The 27,830-nt window shown below is 53.0% G+C and overlaps 1 protein-coding gene across 1 annotated transcript in view; it reads left to right on the forward strand.

The window, feature by feature from the left end:
• The window catches only part of kif26ab (kinesin family member 26Ab), a gene marked incomplete at both ends in the record, with an annotated part of 48,624 nt that extends 22,433 nt beyond the window's left edge, over positions 1–26,191 (forward strand). The window contains 12 exons of the mRNA XM_084438412.1: positions 9,080–9,263; positions 12,439–12,654; positions 13,880–13,973; positions 14,624–14,886; positions 15,825–16,008; positions 17,287–17,446; positions 17,826–17,988; positions 18,861–22,167; positions 23,054–23,253; positions 25,097–25,120; positions 25,574–25,724; positions 26,010–26,191. Of these exons, the coding sequence (XP_084294538.1) occupies positions 9,080–9,263; positions 12,439–12,654; positions 13,880–13,973; positions 14,624–14,886; positions 15,825–16,008; positions 17,287–17,446; positions 17,826–17,988; positions 18,861–22,167; positions 23,054–23,253; positions 25,097–25,120; positions 25,574–25,724; positions 26,010–26,191 (5,128 nt within the window). The remainder of the gene's footprint in view (positions 1–9,079; positions 9,264–12,438; positions 12,655–13,879; positions 13,974–14,623; positions 14,887–15,824; positions 16,009–17,286; positions 17,447–17,825; positions 17,989–18,860; positions 22,168–23,053; positions 23,254–25,096; positions 25,121–25,573; positions 25,725–26,009) is intronic.
• Between the last annotated feature and the right edge of the window lie 1,639 nt (positions 26,192–27,830).

A 27,830-nucleotide genomic window follows, 5' to 3' on the forward strand; every position in this document is an offset into this window, starting at 1 on the left:
ATGTATTTATACTCCACACTGGCCATACATCAGGAAGGGGAGCTGTCACTCAGACAGGCCGCACATTCATTAGCCGTTAGAGAGTCTCTGACCCTCTGAGACACAGCTACTATGGGCGGGGAAAAAGCTTTTTAAGGTATGTGAGTGTTTTTCACTCTTCTTAATGAGCAGCACCCTGACCTCCATACTAAATCTTAGCAGGGTGTTCCTGCCTGGCAGCCTGGCTGCCTGTCTGCCCGCCTGGCTTTCTGTCTGTCTGTCTGTCTGTCTGTCTGTCTGTCTGTCTGTCTGTCTGTCTGTCTGTCTGTCTGTCTGTCTGTCTGTCTGTCTGCCTGTCTGTTTGTCTGCCTGTCTGTTTGTCTGCCTGTCTGTTTGTCTGCCTGTCTGTCTGCCTACCTGTTTGTCTGTCTGCCTGTCTGCCTACCTGTTTGTCTGTCTGCCTGTCTGCCTGTCTGTTTGTCTGTCTGCATGTCTGTCTGTCTTTGGAGAGCGGTCGATGACATCACCTTTGTGTGTCTGCTGGCTGATGTCATCTGTGGTTAATCACAGCGGCTGGCTGGGTCAGCTGCTAGGCGACCTGGGGCATCAGCCATCCGGAGCACCTTGAACATACGGCTGTTGTTTGTTTGTTTGTTTGTTTGTTTGTTTGTTTGCTTGTTTACTCCCAGAGATATTAGGTGTTTGTCTTCAATACCCTCAGTCCTGTGTTGAGGTTGATTGACGGGGGCTTGTTGTTGTTGTAAAGCCTAAATGTGGTCCTGCAGCAGCTGATTCACTGTTGTGAGTGTTTGTTTTGATCCCCCCTACACCCCGGGCGCACAGGGACATGTGTCCATGTCAAGGTCGGCTCATCAATAGGATGATGTATGAACCAGATTTTAGCTCAGGGGGAGATTTCCTATCGATTCTTCCTTTTCTCAAAAACACACCTTTCCTAATTGACTTAACACACACACACACACACACACACACACACACACACACATACACACACACACACACACACACACACAAACACACACCCACACACAAACAGACACACACAATCAATCTTGAACACTTGCTTAGCTGGCATTTCTGTCTCTACATTGATTTCAATGACTTTATTTTCCCATTCTTCTCATACAAACCAAACCCACCCATTTCTCATTCACCTGTTGAGAACAGAAGAAACTGCAGCGGATATATAGCCATTATCCGTGTGTGCGCGTGTGCATGTGTGTGTGTGTGTCCACGTGCGTGTGTGTGTACACATACTGTACAGGCTGGCTGTGGTCCAGTTATCCCGTCTCTAATCAAGCAGAGCCAATGGGCTCTCCTTTCCTCTCCTCTCCTCTCCTCTCCTCTCCTCTCCTCTCCTCTCCTCTCCTCTCCTCTCCTCTCCTCTCCTCTCCTCTCCTCTCCTCTCCTCTCCTCTCCTCTCCTCTCCTCTCCTCTCCACCATCCTCTGCTCCTCCACCTCCTTATCTTCTCCTCTCCTGTTAATCGTCCGTGGTGTCAGAGCCACAGTGGTCTGGGGGGATGCAGAGGGGCTATCAGCCCCGGTGATCTGATCCACGTCTGAATGGCCAGAGCAGCCTTATCTTGTCTGGAGAGAGGAGAGGAGGACCTGTGAAAGGAAATGTCAGGATGCAAAATGGGGCCATCATGGTGATTAGCCCCAGAATGTGTGTGTGTGTGTGTGGGGGGGGGGGGGGGGGGGGGGGGGGTATCATGGTGATTAGCTCCAGAACGGGGGGCGGTGGGGGGGCTACCCAGAGAGCCATGGAGCTGGACGAAGGACCACAGACCGATCTGCACAAACAAGCTAATGGCACTGTGACTAATGACTCACCGGCCGGAGGAATTTCTCTTGCTAATTTGACAAAGCTTGAAAAGGGCGTCTCGAGAGACTATTGACAGCGGGCCAAACTGTGAATAGCAGGCTAGGCAGGCAGCCCAACCCCCCCTCTATGTACCCCCCCCCCCCCCCCCCCTCGCTGTCACACCCCCTGTTGTCGAGCCTCCGAATGTAGATGTCCGTTTTGTCGTCAACAAAAGGAACTGAAGGAGAGCTTTTCTTGTGACGGCGGCCGACGCTCGCTCATTAATCTCAACGCGGCTCGTTAGTAAGTGTTCCCCTCGTTATCTGTCCGGAGGGTCTGTGCGGCCCGGGGACAGTGATGGAGCTCAGACCGTGGCGTGGATGGTCCAGCCCGCGGTGGATCCTTATTCTTACCCCCCCCCTCCTTTTGACGGACCGACATACAAAACCACATTGTGGCCGTAGCGATGGCTCTAAGACCGATGAGTGCGCCCGGTGACCAATGCTGGCGGCGGTATTGTCTCCCGGCCGTCGCTGTCTTAGCAGGCGTGGTCTGAAGTGATGTAGGGTGGAAAGCAGCAGGTGGCAATCTGGCAAAGCACGGGCATCCCTGCCCCGCCTCCATATCCACCCACACCTCATACGTATACCACCATTAGAATCAGCCTGTCTCTGCATATGAAGCAGAGGTGGAGATCCTTTGTAAAACCGAGGAGTGAGTACAGGTGAAAGTCATGTGCTATATCACGGCGCCGTACGCACGGCTGGGCCGCGGCGGATTGGGTATCTGCCCCCGGGATTTGGCGCGGAGTGCGGATGTGGGGCAGTGTGTCAGGGGCGCGCGCCGAGCTGTCGGCGTGTAGCTCAGATGCCCGCCGCCCGCCGCCCGCCGCCGCCGCTGCTGCTGGCGGTGTATCAGCTGTTACAGCAGTACTGTAGCCGGCCGGCTGTCCGCAGCCGAGGGCGGAGCCTCTCAAACAGGACCGGTGGACGGAGCTTTTTTTTTTTTTTTTTTTTAAATCGGCGGTGCCGGGAACACGGGCTACTTTCGACGCCACGGCGGCGCGGCCACCCACGCCGCGCACTCTCCTCCTCCTCCTCCTCATCCCCTTGACCAGTGAGTGAGTGCTCACTCTCCCTCTCTCTCTGTCTTTCTCTCTGTCTCTCTCTCTCTCTCTGGCCGGTGTAAATCTGCCTCTCAGAGCTGTCATCTGGTCATTGTCCGCCCCCCCCTCTCTCTCCCCGCTCTCTCAGCCTTCCTAGTGAGTTGTGAACATCGCTCACCCAGGGTGGGACTGGACGGTCCATCCGTCTTCACACACTTAAGCGTCTCCGTTTTATCCACGTGTCGCTCCTTATGATTAATTCCACCCCCATTCATCTCGCTGATTGCATTCCTACCCAAAGACAAAAGAAATACAAATGTGCACACACTTGAACACACATTACTGTATCGTGCATGCACGCACACGAACACACACACACACACACACACACACACACACACACATGTGCTGTAGGCATACTAACCAAATCTGTTTGAAGTCTGGGACAGCAAAAGAAGAGAGGGCTCCTTTACGCATGAAGTATTCATGCCGCGTGTGGCGGGGTGCATGTGTGTGTGTGTGTGTGTGTGTGTGTGTGTGTAAAGGAAGAGAGAGAGCCCTGTCTCGGATCACGCCGCGAGCAGGCAGCGATCGAGCACTGACACCTCGTCTGGCTCCCAGAGTGAAAAGGGGCTGGGCTGAGAACAGAGGGAGAGAGAGAGAGAAAGAGAGAGAGAGAGAGAGAGAGAGAGAGAGAGAGAGAGAGGGAGAGAGGGAGAGACGGCAGGACAGCTGCCAGCATTTCTCCGGCAGCAGGAGCAGGACCGAGAGCCGTAACGGGAGCAGGAATTCTCTCCATTCCCGAACCCCCGGAAGCCCCCCACCCCCCCACCGCCCCCCGAGCCCGCCCCCCCAGTCCAGACACGCCGGTCCCCCTCCGCCTGGCTCTCTCTCTCTCACACGGCTGCCGCTGTTCCTCCCCCTCCTCCTCACCCCGGCAGAGGCTCTGGGAAGGACACACACACACACACTCACAGGCAGGCAGGCAGGCAGGCAGGCATCAGGAGCCACAGCAGCACACTGGAGATGGAACAGCATGGGTGAGCTGACGGAGGGGAAGAGAGGAACAGCCCGTCTGGACGCAGAGAGAGGCGGACGAGAGAGGAGAGAGAGACGACAGAGGAGGAGAGAAGAGGAGAGAGTGAAAGAGCGAGAGAGTGTTTTTTTTTTTTTTTCTGGAGGGCTGCGCCCCTGCCGGAGATCGCGGCTGAACTGAAACTGAACTTTGCCGAGTGCGGGAGGGCGCTCAGACGCTACGCAGACGGGGCGGCGGAATATGATCAGAGGAGGAGGTGCTTCTCTCCTTTCTGATCTCTTCTTCTTCTTCTACTCCTCCTCTTCTCCTCCCTACCCAAGAGCCTGTCTGGACTTCCTGGATCCCCGGACTGGGACCCCTCTACGATCCCCCCCTTCCCCCGCACACCCCACCCCCCTTCCCAGGGTAGTAACCCGCCCTCTCCTCCTCCTCCTCCTCCTCCTCCTCCTCTCACCCTGGACTTGCCTCAGTTAGGATGACGCTGGCCCCCCCACCCTGCCCACCCCCTGCTCCTTACAAACCGCTGTAAAATCAGGCGGAACCCTTGATGATTGCGACCGGCGTACGGAGGACCCCCGTCGCCCCCCGCCAGCGAGGAGCTCCGCCTCGCCTCCGCCGCCCGCCCCTCTCGCTGCCCGTCTGACGCTCCCGGAATGGGGAAGCCTGGAAACGGAGACGCTGACCCCAAAGTTGAGCTCGATCAGTTGTCTGCTCTTTGACTATGACCCGTGTCTAGAGAATGGATTGGAAAGAGCTGTAAGTACTCCACATGTCTATCTTCTGTTGTTCTGCACGGTCGTTGTTTTTTTCCGGTCACTGTGAAAACTGGGCACTGGGCACAGTTTACTTTTGATGGCAAATCTTCTCACGTTATGGCTTCAACAATGAAGCATCTCTTTGGTGACTGCGTTTGTGGCAGTGTAGTGATATTTTACTTGTGATGCTTGTTTTGTTCTCTTGGTACGGTCCTAGTTAGTGTACAGTGTGTGCTTTTCAGACCTATAATGTGTAGCGAAGCGGCTTCATTAGTGTGGATGCGGGTGTTGAACAGGTGGGCAAACCAAATTGCATGAGGGAATCTGAGCCTCTCCTCTCTGCACGCCCATTTTCCACTGAGTGACCAAGACGGCTCTCCTTTCCTGAGGAGGTGAGAGGAGCGCAGGGAGAGAGAGAGAGAGAGAGAGAGAGAGAGAGGGAGAGAGAGGGAGAGAGAGAGAGAGAGAGAGAGAGAGAGAGGGAGGGAGGGAGGGAGGGAGGGAGGGGAGAGAGAGAGAGGGAGGCTGGAGAGAGGGAGGGAGGAAAAGAGAGATAGAGATAAAGAGACAGGGAGGGAGGGAGAGATAGAGATAGAGATAGAGATAGAGATAGAGATAGAGATAGAGATAGAGATAGAGATAGAGATAGAGATAGAGAGAGAGAGGGAGGGAGGGAGAGAGAGAGGGAGGGAGGGAGAGATAGAGAGAGTGAGGTTGAAAGAGCGAGTGAGGGAGAGATAGAGAGAGAGAGAGAGAGGGAGGCTGAGAGAGAGGGAGGAAGAGATAGAGAGAGAGGGCGGCTGAGAGAAAGAGAGAGAGAGGGATGGAGAGATAGATAAATAGAGGGAGAAAGAGAGATGGGGAGGCTGAGAGGGAGGGAGAGATAGAGAGAGAGAGGGAGGCTGAGAGAGGGAGGGAGAGATAGAGAGTGAGTGGGAGGCTGAGAGAGAGAGGGAGGGAGGGAGAGATAGAGACAGAGAGAGAGGGAGGCTGAGAGAGGGAGGGAGCGATAGAGAGAGAGTGGGAGGCTGAGAGAGAGGGAAGGAGAGGGAGAGAGAGGGAGGGATGCTGGAAGAGAGAGGGAGGGAGCCATGTGACAAGCAATTAATTTCCCCATTAGTGAGTGTGTGAGTTGTTACAGAGACGAGCGTCCTGATGTTATTGCCATTCACCTACTGAGTGGCTCTGGTGGACTGACAGCATCACAAAGCTTCTCTCCCCCTCTCTCTCTCTCTCTCTCTCTCTCTCTCCCTCCCTCCCTCCTCTCTTTCTTTCCCTCTCTCTCTTCTCCCTGACTCTCCATTCAAGTAGAGTGCCTTTTCTGCTCGTTGTGCGGCTGGCTTTAACGCTCAAGGTTACAGGCTTGCCTTGTGATACTGCCCGTGGCCCCGGAGACCTGAGGAAATGAGAAATTCAAGCAGCACCCAGAAGCGTTTATACAATCTAAATGTCGACTGCGGTGGCGTGCCTTCTTCAAGAGAGCAAATCCCTTTTTTTATTTCACTCAGCTGAACGTGACCAATTAGAGAGAAAAGGGAGGGAGATAGAGGGACAGAGGCTGAGAGACTCAAAGACTGAAAAAGAAAGAGAGAGAGACAGTCTTCGAGAGGGGGATCTTTGTCTTGAGTGAATCTACGCCACACACACACACACACACACACACACACACACACACACACACACACACACACACACCACCTTTCACACGTGTGCCGGACAGGCAGACACGCACACGCGTACAGTTCCTCCGTCTCTCCAACCGCCTCACATAATCATCTGTTCCGTCTCATTTTCGCTCCCTCACACCCTCGGCCCGGCGCGCTACCACACACCAGCGGGTCCCTTGGGAGGATCTCCCCCCTGTAGCCCCTCTTGGATGCAATAATTATTCCATCAGCCAGCGGTGTGTGTTCCCTGATTGTGCTGTTGGGCTGTCGCTGCAGGGGGCATGCTGGGGGAGTGGTGCGGCTGTCACTCTGGGGGGGGGGGGGGGGGCAGGGGAGGGAGAGGGGAGGGGGGGAGGGGGGGTAGTGTTTTTTGGCAGCGGCCCACCCTGTCCAGAGGAGCCCAGAACAGGGCTAATGAGCTCAGGCTGGTCGCTCAGGAAAAACTGCCTCTCACTGGGGGCGACACACACAGACCTCTCTCTCTCTCTCTCTCTCTCTCTCTCTCTCTCCCTCTCTCTCTCCTCTCTCCTTCCCTCCCGGCCCCATAAACCCTCCCACCTCCACATTTCTCCCCTTCTCACCTCCCACTCCATCTCTCTTTCTCTCTCTCCTGTCACTCGTTCCCTCCTCGCCGACAACTGCCTCTTTGTCTGTGCGTCCGTCTGATCCTTAACGGCCCTCGTGAAAAACCATCTGAGAGCACATTTGAATTTCCTCCGGGTATTGCTTTACCCCGACCTCGGCTCTCCAGATGAGGTGCAGCGGTAACCGAATCCACCGTGCCTCTGTGTCTGCGGCAGCCCCAGTGTGGGCCCGGCTGCAGGAGAGCAGAGAGTAGCAGGCGGGTCCGGGGATATCGGCGCCGTCTCGCGAACGGCGGGGGGTTCAAACGGAGAGGAATGCGCCGTTGGCCCCCGTGACCGATCTTGTGCCTCCCTGGCTCTGGGCCACGGCGACGGAGAAAACGATGACTGCGGATTTTAGAGTCCCGTGGCGGGACCGGGTCTGACCCTGGGAACGCTGTGTCAGACGCCGACGCAGCGGAACCGCTCCGAGATAACCGCTTATCCAGGCGGACTCCGCCGGGCCTAATTGGTCCAGATTCAGATTCAGATCACATGTAACGTATTGTGTGTACACGTGTGTGTGTGTGTGTGTGTGTGTTTATGTGTGTGCCTGTGCATGTCGTCAGTATAGGAGGGGTGCAGGGATCACCCTTCGCCTACTAATGAGAGATGAGCAGGACCCCGGACAGCTTCACAAACATACCTGATTAACATTGAGTGAAATGGGAGAATGTCCTGACATGATCGCTCTAGTTTGTTGATTGGGACTAACACGGCCCGCTGCCTGTGAGGTGGCAAGCCAGCCATCCTTACCTGTCACATCTCCGACAGTTGTTTTGTGTTTGATAATGATGAATGGCTCCACTTAGTCTGCCTCACCGCCATGACCACCAGCAGCTGCTCTTCTGACAGGAAGTGTCGTAGCAGCCTTTTGGTCCTCATATTGCATATATGACTTTAGAGAAAGTGTCAAAGCATAGATCATCCGGAAACGGACCCTTTTTGGGTGAACAACTCCATATCTTAATGGCGACAAGTTCCCGCCTCGTTTTCAAGCCAAGCCAAGGCCCCAGTTTCAGTTGTGTTCTTAGTGGAAAGGTGGTGAGGAGTAGTGGTGGTAGTCTGTAGTGGTGGTAGTCTGTGGTAGTCTGTAGTGGCGGGAGTCTGTAGTGGTGGTTTGTAGTGGTGGTCTGTACTGGTAGTCTGTAGTGGTAGTCTGTAATGGTGTTAGTCTGTAGTAGTAGTCTGTAGTAGTGGTACAGTAGTCTGTAGTGGTGGTAGTCTGTAGTTGAGGTAGTATAGTGGTAGTCTGTAGTGGTGGTAGTCTGTAGTTGAGGTAGTCTAGTGGTTGTCTGTAGTGGTGGTGGTCTGTAGTGGTGGTGGTCTGTAGTTGAGTTAGTCTAGTGGTAGTCTGTAGTGGTGGTGGTCTGTAGTGGTGGTGGTCTGTAGTGGTGGTAGTCTAGTGGTAGTCTGTACCGTTGGTCGTCTTTAGTGGTGGTAGTCTAGTGGTAGTCTGTAGTGGTGGTGGTCTGTAGTTGAGTTAGTCTAGTGGTAGTCTGTAGTGGTGGTGGTCTGTAGTTGAGGTAGTCTAGTGGTAGTCTGTAGTGGTGGTGGTCTGTAGTTGAGGTAGTCTAATGGTAGTCTGTAGTGGTGGTGGTCTGTAGTGGTGGTAGTCTAGTGGTAGTCTGTAGTGGTGGTGGTCTGTAGTTGTGGTAGTCTAGTGGTAGTCTGTAGTGGTGGTGGTCTGTAGTGGTGGTAGTCTGCTTGTAGTCTATAGTGGTGGTGGTCTGTAGCGGTGGTAGTCGATAGTGGTGGCGTAGCGCTCCTCTGCTGGCCGCTCTGTTGACTCTGGCAAAGAGAAAAAGGAGCTTGTTGACCTTTATGCTATGGTTTCAGGCTGTGGCGTCTAGCAGCTCTGCACACACCGTCAGAAATGTCACGGCGGGTCATTAAATCAATCAGCTGGAGCCTCACTCAGCCCCGGCCTGTGGCATACCTTCACTCTGGAAGAAAGAAACGCCATTCTGAATTTCTTCTTCTAGCCTCTCACCTGACAAAATGGCTTGGATATACTGATGGTATTTTACCTAAAACTCCATCTCTCTCTCTCTCTCTCTCTCTCTCTCTCACTCCCTCCCCTTCCAGGGCAGCTCAGAAGCTGAACCTTTCCTCCAAGCGGAAGAAGCACCAGCCCCCCCTGCTCCACCCCCAGGAGCCCTCCATCTACCCCACCAACTTCAGCGGCATCCTGCAGCTCTTGCCGCCCCCTGCGCCGCCATGCCTGCTCCGCGCCGTGTCAAAGGTCAAGGAGAACCCGGGAATGGGAAAGGTGAGGAGCCCGAGCCGTCGTCGTCACACACACAAGGAAGGACACTTGTGCGCACACACGTTTGAACGGCCTGCACGTACCGTGCCCTCGGGCGCGGCACGCCGCAAACGCGGACACGTGCAGGCACGGCGTCGGAGACGGTCGCGGAAAACACCGAACGCACCCGCGCACATACGCACACGCATACTAAAGGCTGTGTTTAAATCCACAGGCATGCAGACGCTCATGCATGCACATGTGACAGACTGATACGGTGTTTGAAATGAGCAGAATGGCGAGTGGCGACACCCAAGTCCCACCTCCAGCCAGTCGTCTGGTCCCGTCCGCACAAATACAGGCAGATAAGCCCGCTGGAATGTCATGAATTCACTCAGTCTGTTAGGTGAACATTCCTCACCCTGAATGGCCCACAGTTGGGGAGAGAAAGCAAAAACAAAACCCCTTCTAGTTCACTCCGAAAGGCTTAACGTCTGTGATCGTCTACTGTACGTTTGCAGTGTTTCTTGTTTCAGATGCTTCATAAATCTGACTCGGGAACTCAGGATGGCGATGATTGGCCTGTCATTAGCCTGAGAGCTGGATAAACACACCCTTCCTCCAGAGTTTATTGGCTATTGTTTCCCAGGGCTGATGACCTGTATTTATAGAGCAGGAGAAGTCCCCCGATACGATCCCACCTGGCTAGGAAGTCCTCGCTAGGTTTGCCAGATTCCACAACCACAGCCGTTGAGATCTTTTGTCATTGGGGCTCCCCTATTGGCAGAGCACCTCATAAAACCCCACGTCGTTAGCGAGCTTCCTCTCTCCCACACCTGAGCTGGACATCTGGGACGGACCGGTTCTGAAAGCGGAAACCGGGACATTGTTCTGAGTCCATCACGCCTGTTTTCCTCCTCATCGAGGAGATGATTGTGAGGAAGCCAACCTCTGGCGTTGGGCTGGCTTGGCTGAGCCAGACAGGCATAGTTCACCAGTCACCTGGCTCACGTAATTACAAAACCTTTGAGGCTGAAACAATGGCGTGTTCGGAGAATCACAGCCGACAACATAATCAGTTGCCAACATTCTTCTGACTGTGTTGGATGATGTGTTGCTGCTCTTTTCACCTTTAATTTATTCATCGTATGCGCGTTTGCGGGCAGCTGAGGGGCAGAAAGCAGGTTCAGGCTCAGGTGATGTTTTGAATTTTATTCAAGGCATGTTTTCATCCATATGGAGTGAGTTCCATCTTTGGCCCGCACTGAAGCCAACCTAATGTCCATGTCCACAGAATGTACATGAGTAGAGGCGGGGGTGAAGCCCCGCTAATGGATTTTGTGGGGGGGATCAAGAGATAGGGGAACAAGGCCATTAGCATGGAGGTTGGAGGTGTGAAAATGAACAGAGGCTCCAGCCGTTCTACACTGGGCCCGCGTATCAGATCTCTAATGTAAATATAGCAGAGACGTTAGCTATCGCCTGGCTGGTCAGCACACATGCTCACACACACACACAACACACATGCATGCGCGCACGCACACACACACACACACACACACACACACACACACACACACACACACACACACACACACACACACGGCGGTCATATAATGGGAGGCCCGGTTTAAATGTCATAGCAAATGTAATTTGCTGGACATATGTACACGTCCGTCACGATAACAGCCCCCCATGGAGCGCAAAGAGAGTTTGCACTTGCCTGGCGGAATGCTGCAGGAATCCACTCACTGGAGAGATGGGATCAGCAGCCAACATTGTTTCTGAGCGCCGGAGCCCAGATCTGTGGTAATATTTATACACGAGTCCGGAAGAAGAATGGGCCTTTTGTGTGGGTGTGAATGACAAGGGAGAGACACATCGGGGATGAAAGGGACAGCCCTGCCGCCTGTGTCAGTTTAGCTGCCTGAGCAGAAAGGGGGCTGAGGGCCAGGCAGTTACGGTTGGAGCTGGCTGGCACATATGGCCAAGCCTGGGAGAGGCATGGTAGTCATTTGCTTTGTACTGTAATGATGGAGGTTGTTATTGTCACACATTGAATCCCTACCTGTGTAAAGTCATCAACGTGTTTCTGCTTCACGGGTGTGTTTCTATTAAGAAATGTTCACAAACTGACATTTTTCATTTGTTTTCGCTACAGTGCACACTTGGTAAATGGTATTGCAGTTGTTGTCATATCAAGTAAAAAGAGCATTGCAAAAAGATTGACACATACCCACAGATTCATGGGGTTTCATCCTATTGTTTTTATGCTGTATGGAAATGTTATAGCACTTTGAGCTGCAATGTTTGCATGAAAAGCGCTATAAAAACAAAGGTTATTATTATTATTATTATTATTATTATTATTATTATTATTGTTATTATAGTACCATGAACGTGAATGCTCTGGCCAGCTGAAACGCTGCCAAAGGAGTAGACACAGCTGGTAGAAGGGATCCACTTGTCATGGTCACAGCTACAGCATTAGACGTGCAGAGACACGCTAGACGTGTGCTCAATCAACACCTCCTCCATGATGTGATGTGAAACATGCCATCCTCATATGTTGCATGCATTGGCAACCCGGTATAACGTTTCGCCACCGTGAAATGAATTAGCGGTAACCTCATGACGAGCGTCTGGACCAGAGCTGCCGTCGTGACGTTCCAGGCTGGACATTCCCAGGCTGGCGGGGCCAGACGGCGAGCAGACAGGCGGGCGAGCGAGGGAGGGAGGGGGGGAGAGAGAGAGAGATGAGGTGGTGGGATAGGATAAGAGGGGGGCCATATGCTCCCTGGCCCCCCGTGCTGGTGGTCCGCTCCTGGTCCAGAATCCAGAGACTAGGCTGTAGGGATGGATAATAACCCCCCAGCGCCGGTCATTAACGGTAAGAATATCACCAACAGCGTTATGCTTTGTGGCGACCTGCTGGATTCGGCTGTCGATGTGTCCAAGGTAGCCGGCGTTTCCGTGGTAACCGCGCCTGCCTGTCCGTCTTCCCTGACGTCGCGCGCTGGTGGGCGTCATGTTTAATGCGCGGCGTGGATCGAGGATCCGGTAGCCGTGTGGTTCTAGCAGTAAAGCTTCGGATCATTGTACCTTTCAGCACGAAAGATGGAGCACATTAGAACCGTCTCTGTGGGTAATGTCGGATGCTCTTTCCTCGTACCCCTCTCTCCCCCTGCCCCTCTCACAGGTGAAAGTGATGATGCGCATCTGCCCCTCCCTGGACGCCCATGACTCGTCCGAGTCCATGTCCTTCCTGAAGGTGGACGCCAGGAAGAAGCAGCTGACCCTTTATGACCCCGCGGTCAACCCTCACGCCAACTCAGGTCACAACAGGAGAGCGGCCACCGTGGCCGTCCCAAAGATCTTCGCCTTTGACGCCGTTTTCACCCAGGACGCCTCTCAAGTAAGGGCCACGGGGAGAGTGTGTGTGTGTGTGTGTGTGTGTTTGTGTGCGTGAGTGTGTGTGCTTGCGTGCTCCCTCAAGGGCAGGAGGACATCTCTTTGCTCCCAGGGTGCAGCTAGGGGGCTTAGTGAAAAAATGCCTGTCTTGGGTCGGGGGGCATTCTTCCCAGTGTGGACCCAACAGCTGGGTCTTTTAAGTCTGGGGAACGAATTGAGTGCAGTTATATGTAACCCTCCCTTTTCATAGTCCAGTTATATCTAAGCCTAAGCCCCCACGGTCCGGCCTCCATGGCCCAGCAGAGGCGTGCCCAAATTAAGAACAAAGCAGTGCAGGCAGACGCCAGACTTGTTTGCTTGATAGTGATTGAGGGAGATTGACAGGTGACTAGATCGATTCCTCCAGATATAGGTATTGAATTTCTTAATGAGGCATCAATGTCTACAACAAAATCTAGCAAGGGGATGCGAATGCTGTCAATCACCGGGAAAAAAATCATTCCGACTATGGGTCTGAGAAAGTGGAAGCGTTGGGGGGGCTAATTAGGTGCCTGTCCGTGCTGGTCTACAGACCTCCACAGCATCTCCACAGTGGGGACAGACATGGTTTACCGTCAGCCTCAGACTTTCTGCCCGGTCGGTGCGCCAGCTGATAGCGTCAGTCTAGCGGCTGCTCCGGTCGAGCTGAGCTGAGCCGAGGCGAGGCTGCTACTGTAGATTGTGCCGCTGGGACGACTCTTGCCGGCGTGTAACAGTAGCGGCAAACTGTTGTGCCGTCAGAGGCCTCCCCTGCCGCTCGATGTGTGAGAGGAGATCTCCGCTGCACAAACCCTGGTCCCGCAGGAGGCCGAGAAACAAACTGTAAGGATGAGCCAGCAGGCGATCTGTCGAGGACGCTTTCAGAATCTGTGATAGGAGAAAGATTTACTGCTGTTTGCTGTGTGTTGGTACAGAAGTTGATGACAGAAGTCATTTAGGTTTTTGGTAGAAAATGTAAATTTATGCTTATCTGTGTATAATAACAATAACAATAACAATAACAATAACAATAACAATAACAATAACAACAACAACAACAACAACAAGTAGTAGTAGTATCATGATTATTATTATTATTATAATTTATTTATGTATATTTTTTAAAGCCAAGCCAAAACGTGAACGTTAAATGCAAGTCGGAGTGTAGAACGACAAAGCCGCAGACTTTAACCGTCTCCTCCCCCCCGCAGGTGGAGGTGTGCTCAGGGACGGTGGCCGAGGTCGTCCAGTCCGTGGTGAACGGTGCGGACGGCTGCATCTTCTGCTTCGGCCACGTCAAGCTCGGTAAGCTCCTTCCGCCGGCCAGAGAGATTAGGGAGGGGGCCTTTGTTAGCCAGAGAAAACTCTCCGCTCCCTTCGTTAGGCGCACTCGATGTCCACAATTGGCTTAGTGGCCGACTCCAGTGAGCTGAGGAGAGAGGGGGGGAGAGGAGGGGAGAGGAGGGGAGGGGAGGGAGGGGGAAAAGGCTGGTGAGATGGAGGGAGGGGGGGGATAGAGGGAAGAGGAAGACAGAAGCCGCAGGGCTCGGTCTGTGATTAAAACCGGAGCGCCTGTAAGTAATCGGCCTGGCCGACGCCATCGGTCAAGGAGCTGTTTCTCCTCTCTCCACTCCACCAGCTGCACGCTCTCAACATACAAAATCAGCCCTTTGGTCACTTTTGATTTTACCGGCCGTTTTTACAGCAACCCACCTCCCACCCCCTACACACACACGCACAGAAACGATTACAGGCCGAATGTCCAATAAACACCTAATACACACAACTCTTTCCCTCCTCCGCTCCTCTCTCTACCTCTCCCCGACAGCTCATTAGAGAAATGTATTTGAATTCTAGGAGAGGAATGAGTATGGTGCTGCTAGCAGCAGCAGTAGCAGCCAAGCTCACGGTTTCATTTCCACCCCCCCCATCACTTCCTCTCCTCCCGTCTCCAGGCAAGACATACACCATGATTGGGAAGGACGGCTCCACTCAGAGCCTGGGCATCGTGCCCTGCTCCATCTCCTGGCTCTTCAAGCTCATCAACGAGCGGAAGGAGAAGACGGGCACGCGCTTCTCCGTGCGCGTCTCGGCCGTGGAGATCTGCGGCAAGGAGGAGGAGCTGAAGGACTTGCTGTCCGAGGTGTCCACGGGCAGCCTGCAGGACGGCCAGTCCCCCGGCGTCTACCTGAGGGAGGACCCCATCTGTGGTACACAGGTGAGTGGGGGGGGGGGCGGATTTCTCCACTTTCTTTGTTCTCTCTCTCTCTCTCTCTCTCTCTCTCTCTCTCCCTCTCTCTGGTATATATTAGTGCCTGACTGTGTATTGATCTGATCCCCCACTCTCATCCACCCCTCTCTGCTCCAGAGGTCTGTGTCTTTGTGTGCTGTGTTTTCTTTCATCTGCCAGGTCTTCCCCAATGTGTGCTTTTAGGCAGCCCGTCCTACCTACCTCAGTAATCCGTCCTCTCTGGTTTTTCAAAGCCAAAGCCATCTGCACTATCGACGCCCCTCTCCATACCTTTCTATTGACTTCCATGCCAGGGTCTATTACCACTGAGTTATTTTGACCCTTCTCCAGCACAATGGGACTAGTTTGTGGTCGAGGAGGAGGGAGGGAGGGAGGGGGGCGGGGAGGTGGAGGGTTTGAAGGCACTGACAGGTGTTGCCGTCAGATGTTGTTTTGCCGGGATCTGTGCGGACCGTGACTTCAAAGGCCGCCGGGAGTCCCATGGAGCTCCCCTCTCTCTTTCTCCCTCTCTCTCTCTCTCTGCTCCTCCTCTTCACCTCCCTCCTCCATGCCCCCCACCCCCCCTCATCACGCCTGTGTAGAGGGAAGTGCCCTTGCCTCCTGCTCCTCCATTACCTTCCCCTAATCCCCCCTCCCTCAGTGTGCATATCTGCTGCTCTGATTGCCCCCGAGACCCAATCTAATGGGCAAGAAATGTGTGCCTGGGTCCAATTAACAGGCTCCCATTTCTCTCTCTCTTGCTCTCTCTCTCTATCTATCTCTCTATCTTTCTCTCTCTCTCTCTCTTTTTCTCTCTATCTTTCTGTCTCTTCTCCTCTATCCTCTCCTCTGCTCCCCTCTCACTCTCCTCTCTCCAACGCCTTTCTCTAATCCTAATCCTTACCCCCCCCCTCCACCCCCCCCAGCTCCAGAACCAGAGCGAGCTCCGCGCCCCCACGGCGGAGAAGGCCGCCTTCTTCCTGGATGCGGCCATAGCGGCGCGTAGCACCAGCCGGGCGGACGCCGGCGAGGACGAGCGACGCAACTCCCACATGCTGTTCACCCTGCATATCTACCAGTACCGCATGGAGAAGAGCGGCAAGGGAGGCAGTGAGTAGAGCGCCTCTTCCTCCCGCTGCTACCGCCGATGAATCTGAATCTGAATCTGAATCGGAATCTGAATCGGAATCGGAATCGGAATCGGAATCAGAATCAGAATCGGAATCGGAATCGGAATCGGAATCGGAATCGGAATTGGAATCTGAATATGAATCGGAATCGGAATCGGAATATGAATCGGAATATGAATCGGAATATGAATATAAATATGAATATGAATCTGCAGTTTAAACTGCGCCCTGTTGCAGTTCTCACCACATCTCCAGTGAACGAAGCTCACCAGATAATTGCGGGCGCCCAATCAAGTAGAAAATGAGAGTCACTCACAGCCGTTTAAAGACAACCGCTTAATAGAAGACATTAACGCTAGCGCTAATTCCCAGGTGCACTTCTCCCCCGATTTCAGTGTTAATTACAGCTCTGAACAGGTAGCTTACCTGTCAGCTCCACTAGGCTCATCGTGAGCACTGTGGCTGGGCTGTGGGTTAGACGGTGGAAAACACCGGAATAAATCTGAATGGGTAATGAGGCTCTCTAGACTCGTATTTGCAATGCTTATGGATGTGGGGTGCAGTGGCCCCTGTAAAAACATGTTTGTATTCATGTGTTGTGCTCAAGCAGGCAGTGAGTGAGGATTTGAGGCATTCACTTCCCTGCTGACAAGAGTCTAATGGTCGCTGCAGCCTAGTCCGAAACTCAAAGTCATTTTCTCTTTCAGTCATGTGAAATAACACGCCAATGGCCTGCATAACAACGTGAGGCCCAGGTGTTGGTGTGGAGAATCGCCCGTTCTTTCAATCTCAAAGTCGATCACAGGGATGTTTACCCGCAAAACACATACAGTACCACCACCTACCTATGTTTTAGGTTGCCATGGCAAGGATAACTGAGATACCAAATAGTGACTGGGTCTATCATTTATTCATATACTGTGCGTAGCCGACAACAGCCCAACAATAATCTAGTCACGCTGAGTTTAGTCACACGCGTGTCTAGTAGGAGTGAGCCTGCCCGTTAGACTGCCGCAGTCTCGACTAGATTTGGAATCTTACTCATGTGTAGATCAGACAGCTGCCAGTCTGGTCTGGTCTGTGTCACTCCACGCCTTCCGCCCTGGCGGTCTGTGTGTGAGCGTATGTGTGTGGGAGGGGTGTCTGTGTGTGTGTGTCTGTGTGTTGGGGTGCGAGGGTGGTGGGGGGGCGGTGACTTCAGAGGGAGTGTCTGTGCTGAGGTATAAGCTCACCTGGTTGCTCCTCCCGTCTTCTGCAGTGTCGGGCGGACGGAGCAGGCTGCACCTCATCGACCTGGGGAGCTGTGAGAAGGTCCTGAGTAAGACCCGAGACGGAGGAGGGGGTCTGTGCCTGTCGCTCGCCGCCCTGGGGAACGTCATCATGGCGCTCGCCAACGGAGCCAAGCACGTACCGTACAGGTAGGCGGGCCGCGTACGGCGCGGTTTCTACACCTCGATGTAAACGTGCGATCCGGATGTGAGCCGCACGATCAACGTGTATGAGGCGTGCTCGGGCATGTGTGCTGAGCTCGACAGTTTTACTGTTGCGACTGCGTTTGTCTGTTTAGTGTCAAAAAGTCATGAACTGTGCCTCTTTAGTATGAAGGAAGAATACGTTCAATTCTCACGGGTGAAAATATCAGTCGAGATACACATAAGACAAAGGTACTGTGTGGATATCTTGGTTGTTTGCGTAACTGCATAGGACTGTAAAACAGAGACACGTTTCCTGAACGGAGGTGATAAAGCCTGTGTGGTAATGAAGGTGATAACGACGGCGTGCGAACCTGTCATTCAGGGACAGCAAGCTGACGATGCTCCTGAGGGAATCGCTGGGGAACATCAACTGCAGGACCACCATGATCGCCCACATCTCCGACTCGCCCGCCGGCTACGCCGACTCCCTCACCACCATCCAGCTGGCCTCCCGCATCCACCGCATGAGGAAGAAGAAGTCCAAGGTCCGTAGACCCGCCGTGATGGTCACGCGCTATTACGTAGTCACACATACTGCTGGAAGTAGCCTACCGTAGGGAAGCCCTTGTTTGAACAGTAACAAGAATTTAGACCGGAGGTTATTTTGATGAATGGAATACTAGTTGCTGTCTTAATGATGCAGAGCCTGAGTTAATGAATTTCTTGGTCAGTGTTTTGGTTTGTAGTGGGGTGTGTGTTTTATTGAGTTTTGCCGAAGAGGTATTATACGCTCACCACTTCACTTCGTGAGGATAATTGAGTCTTGGGAAAAAAACAACTCGCCTTGTAACTTGGAGGCCGTGAAATGAAATGAATCTGGGCCTCGGCTAATGAAAGGTTGTGAGCGCAATAAGTCAGAGGTACATTTTCTCGCCTCCTCAACACGTAACCATGTAATCAATAGCGCTGCCCAAGGATGTGTGTAATGCCTGCCCTGAGATTAGGGAAATATGTGCTCTAGATAATTAGCTGGAATGACACCATGTATTTATTTAACGTTGGTCTCAGTCCAGCATAATTATAATGCGTTATTCACATGGCAATTCATATTATTGATATCATTAATATCTGAGTGCCTATTGATATGCACTTTTAACCTTTAAATGTATTGACTCACTGGCCCTTTGGAAGGGAATTTAGACTTGGATTGATTACTCCATGAACACATTAAGAAATAAGATTGCCTGTAAATTTTATTGGAGGAAAGTAGTTTGGAGAGAATTATGTCATACTTCTTCCAATAATTCTAGAATAACATTAAAATTAAGACTTAAACGTGATTTTATGATAGCATAAAATGCCCTGTGTTTACACTGTATTCTAACTGTTCATCTGTTGTGCCGTGTCTCTCCTGCAGTACGCGTCCAGTTCCTCCGGGGGGGAGAGTTCCTGTGAGGAGGGCCGGATCCGCCGGCCGCCCCACCTCAGACCCTTCCACCCCCGGACGGTGGCGCTGGACCCCGACCTGCCCTCCCTGCTCAGCGACCCCGACTACTCCTCCAGCAGCGAGCAGTCGTGCGACACCGTTATCTACGTGGGACCGGGCGGGGGCGCCATATCCGACCGGGAGCTCAGCGACAACGAGGGCCCGCCCGCCTTCGTTCCCATCATCCCCTCCCTGAACAGGAAGCGCGGCGGGAAGGATGGCCCCCTGGACAGGGACCACTTCTTCAAGTGCAACACGTTCGCCGAGCTGCAGGAGCGGCTGGAGTGCATCGACGGCAGTGAGGAGCCTGCGGCGTTCGCGGGAGAGGGCCGGGCCGGCCCCAAGATAGACGCCGACAAGGCCAAGGAGGGGCCGGGCTCCGTTTCCCCAAAGACTGTAGCGAAGACCTCCTCCTCCTCCCAGGAGAGCATCTCGGCCAAACCGTCTCCCAAGTCCGGCGCTGCCGCGCAGCCAGCCGGCAGCCCCCACCCCATGTCCAAACTGGAACATTCCAAGCGGCAGGGCAGCCCGTCAGAGACGGTGTGCAGAACCAGCGCTGACGGCGAGAAGGTGCTGGTGCCGGAGATCAAGACCAACCCCAACAAACAGGGTGGACCTGCGGCTAACGCGGCTAGCTCGGAGCCGGTGGTGAGGGAGAAGGTCTACCTGAACAAGAAGCCCTTGCCGAAGCCGGCGCCGCCGCCCCCGCAGCCGAGAGACCCCCGCCGGGGGAACGGAGAGGCCGAGGAGAGGTCCACCACCAGGATGCCCCCCGTCGGAATGAGCCACCAGGCCGCGAAGCGGGGGGACCCTGGGGGCTCCCCCGTCCTCGCTAGGGCCCGCCCCAGGGGCCCCGGGGTGGAGGTGTGCCAGGTGCGCTCCACCCTGATGGACAGGTGTCTGGACAGGGACGTCCTCCGAGCAACCGTCACCCTGCAGCAGCCCGTGGAGCTGAACGGGGAGGACGAGCTGGTCTTTACCGTGGTGGAGGAGCTGTCCATCGGCGGCATGGCGGACAATGGACGCCCCTCCAGCATCATCAGCTTCAACAGCGACTGCTCCCTCCAGGCGCTGGCCTCTGGCTCCCGGCCCGTCAGCATCATCAGCAGCATCAACGACGAGTTCGACGCCTACACGTCGGCGGTCATCGGCGCGGGGGTCAACATCGAGACGCCGTCCCCCCTCCAGGAGGACGCGTTTGTGTGCGTGGGCAGCAGGGGCTCCTCCATCAGCTCCTGGCTCAGCGAGGTCAGCGTGTGCACGCTGGAGAGCGAGGGCGCCCAGTCCGCTGACGTGTTCCTCCCGGCCGAGCATGCCGTCGGCGCCGGCGGAGCCTTCTACCTGGACTCCCTCGGCCTGTTCTGCTGCGAGCCGTCTACCCGGGACGCCAAGAGCTCCCTGAACGACAGTGGCTTCGGGTTCTCGGAGCTGGACAGTGACAGCGCCGCCTCCAGCAAGCTGTCCCTGACCAAGTGCCCCCCGTCTCCCGAGTCGGCCAAAGGATCCCTCCGATTCCCGTGCAAAGCGGCCAACGCTCAACCCCCTCTGGGCCCCGCAGCGGTCCACTCCAGTCTTCCCAGGAAAATGAAACCTACCTCATCCATCACGCGTGGTGGCGGCGGCGGCTGTGAGCCACAGAGACAGCAGGAGGACCCCTGGCAGCGCATGGACCGCCCCTCCGAACCGCAGACCCTCCCCTCGGACCCCGCCTCCGCCGGCAGGCCCCTCAAGAACACCCCCAGCGGCATCCCCTCGCGGAGACCTGGCGCCGCCAACAGCAACAGCGCGCCCCGCCCTCCCAAGGGGGTGCCGGGGTCTACCTCATCCCAGAGGGTGGTGGACGGCTGCGAGAAGCAGGCCGCCAAGAAGGCCGAGCCGCCCAGCAAGATGCCCCAGCTGAGGCGTGGCGCCACCACCCTGGGCACGGTGCCCGTCATCCACGCCACGCCCGAGTCCAGGGGTGCCCAGGACTTTGCCGCGTCCTCCGCCGCCGGCCTCAAGTTCTCCTCCCTGGGGAAAAACGGCAAGGCCAGCCCGGGGGGGCAGAAGGTCAGCATGCTCCCCAGACCCGGAGGCACCTCTCCCCCGCCTCCTCCGGTGCGGAAGTCCAGCCTGGACCAGAAGAACAGGACCCTGCTTCCCCAAAGTGCCTTAAAGTCTGCGTACGGGGAAGCGGGGAGGGCCTCCGCGTCGGCCAGGGCCGCGCTGTCCGAGGACGAGCTTGAGGTGCGCTGCCGGGGGGACTCCAACAGCCTCAAAACATCCAGCCTCAAGTCCGACTCGGCCAGGACCACGTCCAGTCTGAAGGCCCGGGGGGCCAGGGGCGATGCGGGGCTGCACTATAGCAGCCAGGTGTCCCTGGAGAGGTGCGACAGCCTGTCCTTCATGGGCCCCAGGCCGGTCCTCAGTCGGGAGAACAGCGGGGCCAGCCTGGGCAGCAGCGGCGGCGGCGGCGGCAGCAGCAAGTCCAACAGATCCATCCCCAGATTCGGCGTCCCGAACTCGACCAGCTCTCCCATCGCCACCTCCCCGCCTTCCCCGTGCGGCGGTCCAGGGGCCCCGGCTAAACCCGGGCAGGCGAAAGCCGGCGCCGGCGCCGGCGCCAGGGCCGTGGCGACCGTCGGAGGGAGTAAGGCCCGGTCCCTGTCAGCCAACCACTCCAAGGGCCTCAGCTCCTCCACCAAGTCCCTGGCGGCCCCGGCCCCCAGGAACCCCAATGCTAACCTCCCTCCCTCCGGGAAGACCTCCGCCCCACGCGCCGCCGCCCCTATCAGCAGCAAGCCCGGCCGGGGTACCATCATGGGCACAAAGCAGGCCATGCGGGCGGCCAACAGCCGGGTGAGCGAGCTGGCGTCGGGCAGCTCGCCGGGGAAACACCCGAGGGGCTCCGGTGACTCGGACAGCGGGAACGACAGCGGGGTGAACGTCGGGGACGACAAGTCTCCCACGTCGCTGCTGCCGTCCCCCTACAGCAAGATCACCGCCCCCCGGCGGCCGCAGCGCTACAGCAGCGGCCATGGCAGCGACAACAGCAGCGTGCTGAGCGGCGAGCTGCCTCCCGCCATGGGGCGCACCGCCCTGTTCTACCACAGCGGCGGCAGCAGCGGGTACGAGAGCATGATCCGGGACAGCGAGGCCACGGGCAGCGCCTCCTCGGCCCACGACTCCATGAGCGAGAGCGGCCTGTCGTCGTCAGGGCGCACGAGGAGCGCCAAGGCCCCCAAGAAGAGGTCCAACGGTATGTGATCAATATGCACACACTGATGAGGGATACATACCGTATGTACACACTGATGAGCGAAAAATACTGTATGTATACACTGATGGGTGATACATACAGTATGTACACACTGATGAGTGATACATATTTACACACTGATAAGTGATACATATGTATACACTGATGAGTGATAAATATGTACACACTGATGAATGATACATATTTACACACTGATGAGTGATACATATCCTATACACTGATGTTTAATTGATTGATTGATTGATTCATTCATTCATTCATTCATAACCTTTTTAACACTCTGAGATAAATATGTATACACTGAAGAGTGATAAATATTTATTCACTGATCACAGGCGTTTGATAAATATGGATACATTCATCAGTGATAAACATGTATACATTACTCAAACTTTATAAGAGAGCAATCAAAGTTTTCTCAAAATGCAGCAGTGTCTGATTTACCCATTCGAAAGGATTACATATCTAGAAATATGTGCATCAAAAAGCTGCTTGCCTCTAAAATCACCCCACATAATCTTTCAACAACATCTAAGGCAACCTGTCGCTCTCCATACCTCCCCCAGACATTTAATAGAGATGGAATCCCTAGCTTCATTATTCAACTCCTATGCCATCTTTGCAATTCATGTGTTTGTCGAGATATTGAGATGTACCGCTATGAAATGCAGTCAACAAAGGACGCCTGCGTAAAGCCGTATCACTTTCCATCTCCGACCGAGGCTCATACATATTTACTGACGTGCTGTACACCCCTGCTGCCCGCATTACCTTTGTGTATATCTGTACAGTCCCCTGCACACATTACCATTGTGTATATGCAGCTGTAATCGAGGCGCCTGTCTGTGTGTCTGCGTTTCTCCAGGTCTCCAGCGGCGCCGGCTCATCCCCGCCCCCCTGCCAGACACCTCGTCCCTGGGGAAGAAGGCGGGCACAGCGGGCCAGTGGGTGGATCTGCCGCCCACCTGCATGACCGGCCCTCTGAAGGAACCCTTCGAGATCAAGGTGTATGAGATCGATGATGTGGAACGCCTCCAGAGGCGACGACAGGAAGACCCAGTAGAGGTGAGCAGAGGGTCATTCCTGTTCTAGACGTTCTGCTCTCTATTCTCCAGACAGGGGATGAAGTAATTAATATTATCTGACTCCAACTTTGTATACACATAGAAATGTAACCTGTGTCCTTCTATAGACAAACTCGAACATAGACATTAATACATAATAGGCTGTACTTGGGCTTGGCCTGTATGAATAGTGTGTTCCTAAATCAGCTGCTCAACTGGAACAATGAAATTGTACAGAGTGAAAACAACAGGCCTTTTAACAGTTATGTACCTCCTAGGGAGCTAACCTAATCAATAACTGTGTAGTAGAACAACCAAATAAGACTCGGGGGCACCACAGTAAAAAAAATAAAAATAATAATAATAATAATAAAAAAAAAAAAAAAAAAAAAATATATATATATATATATATATATTAATAAAAAAAAAAAAAAAAAAAAATAGATAGATAGATAGATAAATAAATAAATAAATAAGAACATGTAAGGGTGTAAGTTAACAATACTGTTTCCCTGCAAAACTCATGTCATGCGTAAACCAGACAAAACAACACAATCCTTAACAAACCACTCAGAAAATAAGCATCAACATACTAAACATGGTTATTAAAAGCATTCAATTTAGAAACACAATTTATAATACTAATTTGAACTCTTCATCGGTTCGTCTTCCTCTCCAACAATCGCGATCGCCCTCCTGCTCGCCGTGGACCAGGGAGCTGCAGAACCATCTTATCTGCATGTGAACGTGACCATCAGATCACCCCCCGACCCCCCCGACCGGCCCACGCTGTCAGACAGGCTCCAAATAGCTGAAGTTAATTCAGGGCTTCTCAGGGTCTGGTTTATAGTACAGTATACACCCCACTTAAGTAATGTCAAGCTCAGCAGTAGTCTACATAATGCAACATGGGTCTTCGCCGTGTTGTGAATGTGCCACATTGTGAGAGGGTTTTGGCCTCCGTCCAAGTTTCCTATTAAAGAACAAGACAGAGATATGCATCTCAGACGCCTTGACCTTCTGTCTGCCCCTCGGCCAGTCCCGGAGTTTAAGTGTGTGTGACCAGACTCGAAGCTCTGTGTCATGTCGGGGGTTCGTCAGGAATGTGGGAAGATCAGGCCGCAATTACTGTCCGGGGTTAATTGGTTTAGATATGACTGATGGCTTGGCTTAATGGCGGAGGTGCTGGTGCTGGTTGTGGTAGCTAGGGATGGGAACAGGGAGAGAGAACGAGAGAGAGAGAGAGAGAGAGAGAGAGAGAGAGAGAGAGAGAGAGCGTGAGAGAGAGAGAGAGAGAGCGAGAGAGAGCGAGAGAGAGAGATGGCGAGAGAGAGAGAGCGCGCGAGAGAGAGAGAGAGCGGTTGAGGAATGTGTGATAAATGTGCCACATCAGCCGTCACCCTGACCCGTCCGTGGCCGCCTGATGGCTCTTTAAGCCGTGCTCCTCTTCCACGGGTCATTAACTGCTCCCACAAGTTAGAGGCAGCCAGACAGAGATCTGTTAAGAGAATATATTAAATCAGCTGGATGGTGGTTTGATTTAGTTTCAATTAGGAAAAGATGATCTTCAATTTGTCTTTCCCAGACGTCATTGGCTGAATAGCTACAGTATTAATGATGGGATTTGCCCTGCACCTCCCCCACTGGTCCCAAGCTAGTTTTGAAATCCTGTGTGCACTGTATGCTTGTTTACCTTTCTGTATATTCTCATGTCTACTTATTAATATTGATTTATTAATGTGAATGGCATGGTGTTATATGCTCTTGATACTTGTCTTTGTTTTGAATTCTAGATTTTGTAAATGACTTTTTTTTTCTTCTATGTTCTATTTTCCTGTCTGCAGCAGCCATTCCAAGACGTTGAGAAGGTAAGCAGAATTTAGCTCACAATCGACACCCTCAAGGCAAGAACACAAGGACATTTTGTGCAATGGGAGTTGAGGGACAGTTTGGATCGAGGGAAGTTCATTGTTCAAGTTGCATGCCCATATCTCAATTTAGGATTCAGCCCATTGTGAAGAAACAAGGATACTCTTACATTACAATGGATAATGCCTGCAAGCATTAATGCCATTCCGTCTGCATATCCTGCAATTCTTTGGCAACTAAATTATTGTGTAAAACTTACTGTAAATCCAGTACTGTACTGATCTCTTAACAACTGATTTTATTTTGGGGCTCTTAGTTTGAACGAAAATGACTATGTTATACACTATTTTCAGTACTCGGTGTTTCAGTCACTCACCAGCTCTCTCTCTCTCTCTCTCTCTCTCTCTCTCTCTCTCTCTCTCTCTCTCTCTCTCTCTCTCTCTCTCTCTCAGGGCCTGCTGTACTTCAACAGTAAGCTGAAGGTGCTGGAGCGTCGGCAGCAGAAGATCAGGGAGGTGAAGATCAAGCACGAGGCCCTGAGGGAGGAGCTGGAGGACACCAAGGCTCGGCTCATGATGGACCCCAGCAAGTGGATAGGAGAGTGTAAGTGATGGCTTCCATTGTTCACTCTGCAGTATACATGATGATGCTCAGGTCACACTGTACTGTTAAAGTAAGGTTGAGGTCCGCACACAGCTACTCCACAGGACTATTTATTAGGTAAAAGGTGACAACGTTTCGACCCGTGTGGGTCTTCGTCAGGTGATTGGCATACATTTTATTGTATTTCACACACTGTACTGTTACTCATACTGTACTCAATCCTGTGGCCGTGGATATTAGCAGAATGCGCGTTAACCCTTTCCTTCCCTGTCTCCTCTCCCGCAGTTGAGGTGGACCAGGATTTGGACGTGGAGTCCCAGGAGTACCTGCAGGCCTTGAGCCAGGTGACCGAGGAGCTGGAGTTCTGCGTCAACCTATGCAAGTCACGTGTCATGATGGTGACCTGCTTCGACATCAGCGTGGCTGCGTCTGACACTCAAGAGGGACTGCGCGAAGTGGAAGTCTGAGGAAGGGGGCGGGAGTAGAGGGGGAATCCAGGAAGTGGGAAAGGAAGGATGTTGAAATGTAGCAGCCAGTTCATATTTTGCTGGAATGAAGTGACGAGACAAGCAAAACGGAGACAGACGATGAGACGGTGGGGTCTTTCGCGTGGGGACGGAGGAGAGCTGAGCCGCTGGTCTGCAGTGCCTCATCGTTCTGGACTTGTTAGAGTGGGAGAGAAACGTGCGCACGGACGCGGCGGTTTCTGTGTTTTCTGCATGGCGAGAGAGCGGTCATCATTTTACCCAAGAGTCATTTGACGACACCCAGAAGTGCCTTTTTTACTTGTCATTATTTTTTGTATGGTGCTAGTATCATAACCAGCATACCTAAGCAAACCCTGAACATATTCCTTTTAAGATGAAATTATTTTATATCGCATTGTATAGTGTATTTATATGATTATGCTGTGTGTACAAATATCATTTGTAGGTAAAAACAAAATTAAAGAGGAAAAAAAAAAAAGCAATAAGCTAATGTTATTGCGCTCCCAGACTTTGCCTTTTCTCATGTTTGAAACCTCAGTCAGCATTTTGCCCATGTTCATCCAGCCTCTTGCGCCTTAGGTTGTCTGTCTGGGTTCTGTCGTTTTTTCTACTTTTAATACAGGTCTGTGTTATCTTTCGCTGTTTTCACTGATTCACTGCTAGCTGGGCTGTAAAAGCTAGCGGGACTGGGTACATGTTTCCTCCATCCAGTTGCCTTGATCACCAGGGATCCCTGTGAGTGCTGTGGTGGGGTGGTAGAGGTGCAGGGGAGGGGGAGACGAAGGCGTAGCCGCTGGTGAAGCCGTGTTTGTCCCTGTTTGTTTAATTGGAGATGTGGGACTGTTAGAACACATCAATCAGAAGACGGCTATTCAGAGCGCTGCATTAAACAGGCTATGATTCAAACGGGTGACAGTTCTGCTCAGTGTTATGCAGGGTAGCGGTACCCAGAGCCACACATTTAGGGTCCTCTTTTACCCTCATCGTGCCCCCAGAGCTAAGCTGGTGTTCACATCGACGACGGTGCTCTTCAGAGAGTCTGTTTGTACTTAAATGAGCCTTGACTGGGTTTCTCTTACTATACATAAACAGAAACGGCATAGTTCAGACTCCACGAGCAAGGGCAAAGATGCAGCTGTTTATAGTGCGTTTAAGCAGTGCCTAGCCTTGGTTCTATGCATTCCAACATTCTCACTCATATCATTCTCACAAGAACTTCAATTCAGCACTGAATAAATCAGCACAGACAGTTTGCAGTACGACTTAAGCTCTATTGTATGTTTTGGTTCGAGTCCAACAACATGTTACTTTTCTCTGTTTTTCTTCACATTGATAGACGGCTCCTGTCGCAGACTCCCACACCATGGGTTATAGAAATAGTTTCCTGTGGGTTGATGCGGTGAAGCAAACACAGCCCCAATAAGGTCAATCATGCTGCCAGAATGGGGTGGCGTTTGAGTCGGTTCTCTCGCAAACAATGAGAACAAAGGTGGTTTAGTGATTTGGTTATCTAGAGTAAGAAACTGATTGGACTTTTGTTGTATTTTGATGTGTTTGATTTATATAACTCTGGTAATAGTAATTATGCTTTCTTTCCTTTACAAAGATATTCTCTCAG

The sequence above is a fragment of the Borostomias antarcticus genome (assembly GCF_949987555.1).
Source record: "Borostomias antarcticus genome assembly, chromosome: 5".
In the NCBI taxonomy this organism is placed as follows: domain Eukaryota; kingdom Metazoa; phylum Chordata; class Actinopteri; order Stomiiformes; family Stomiidae; genus Borostomias; species Borostomias antarcticus.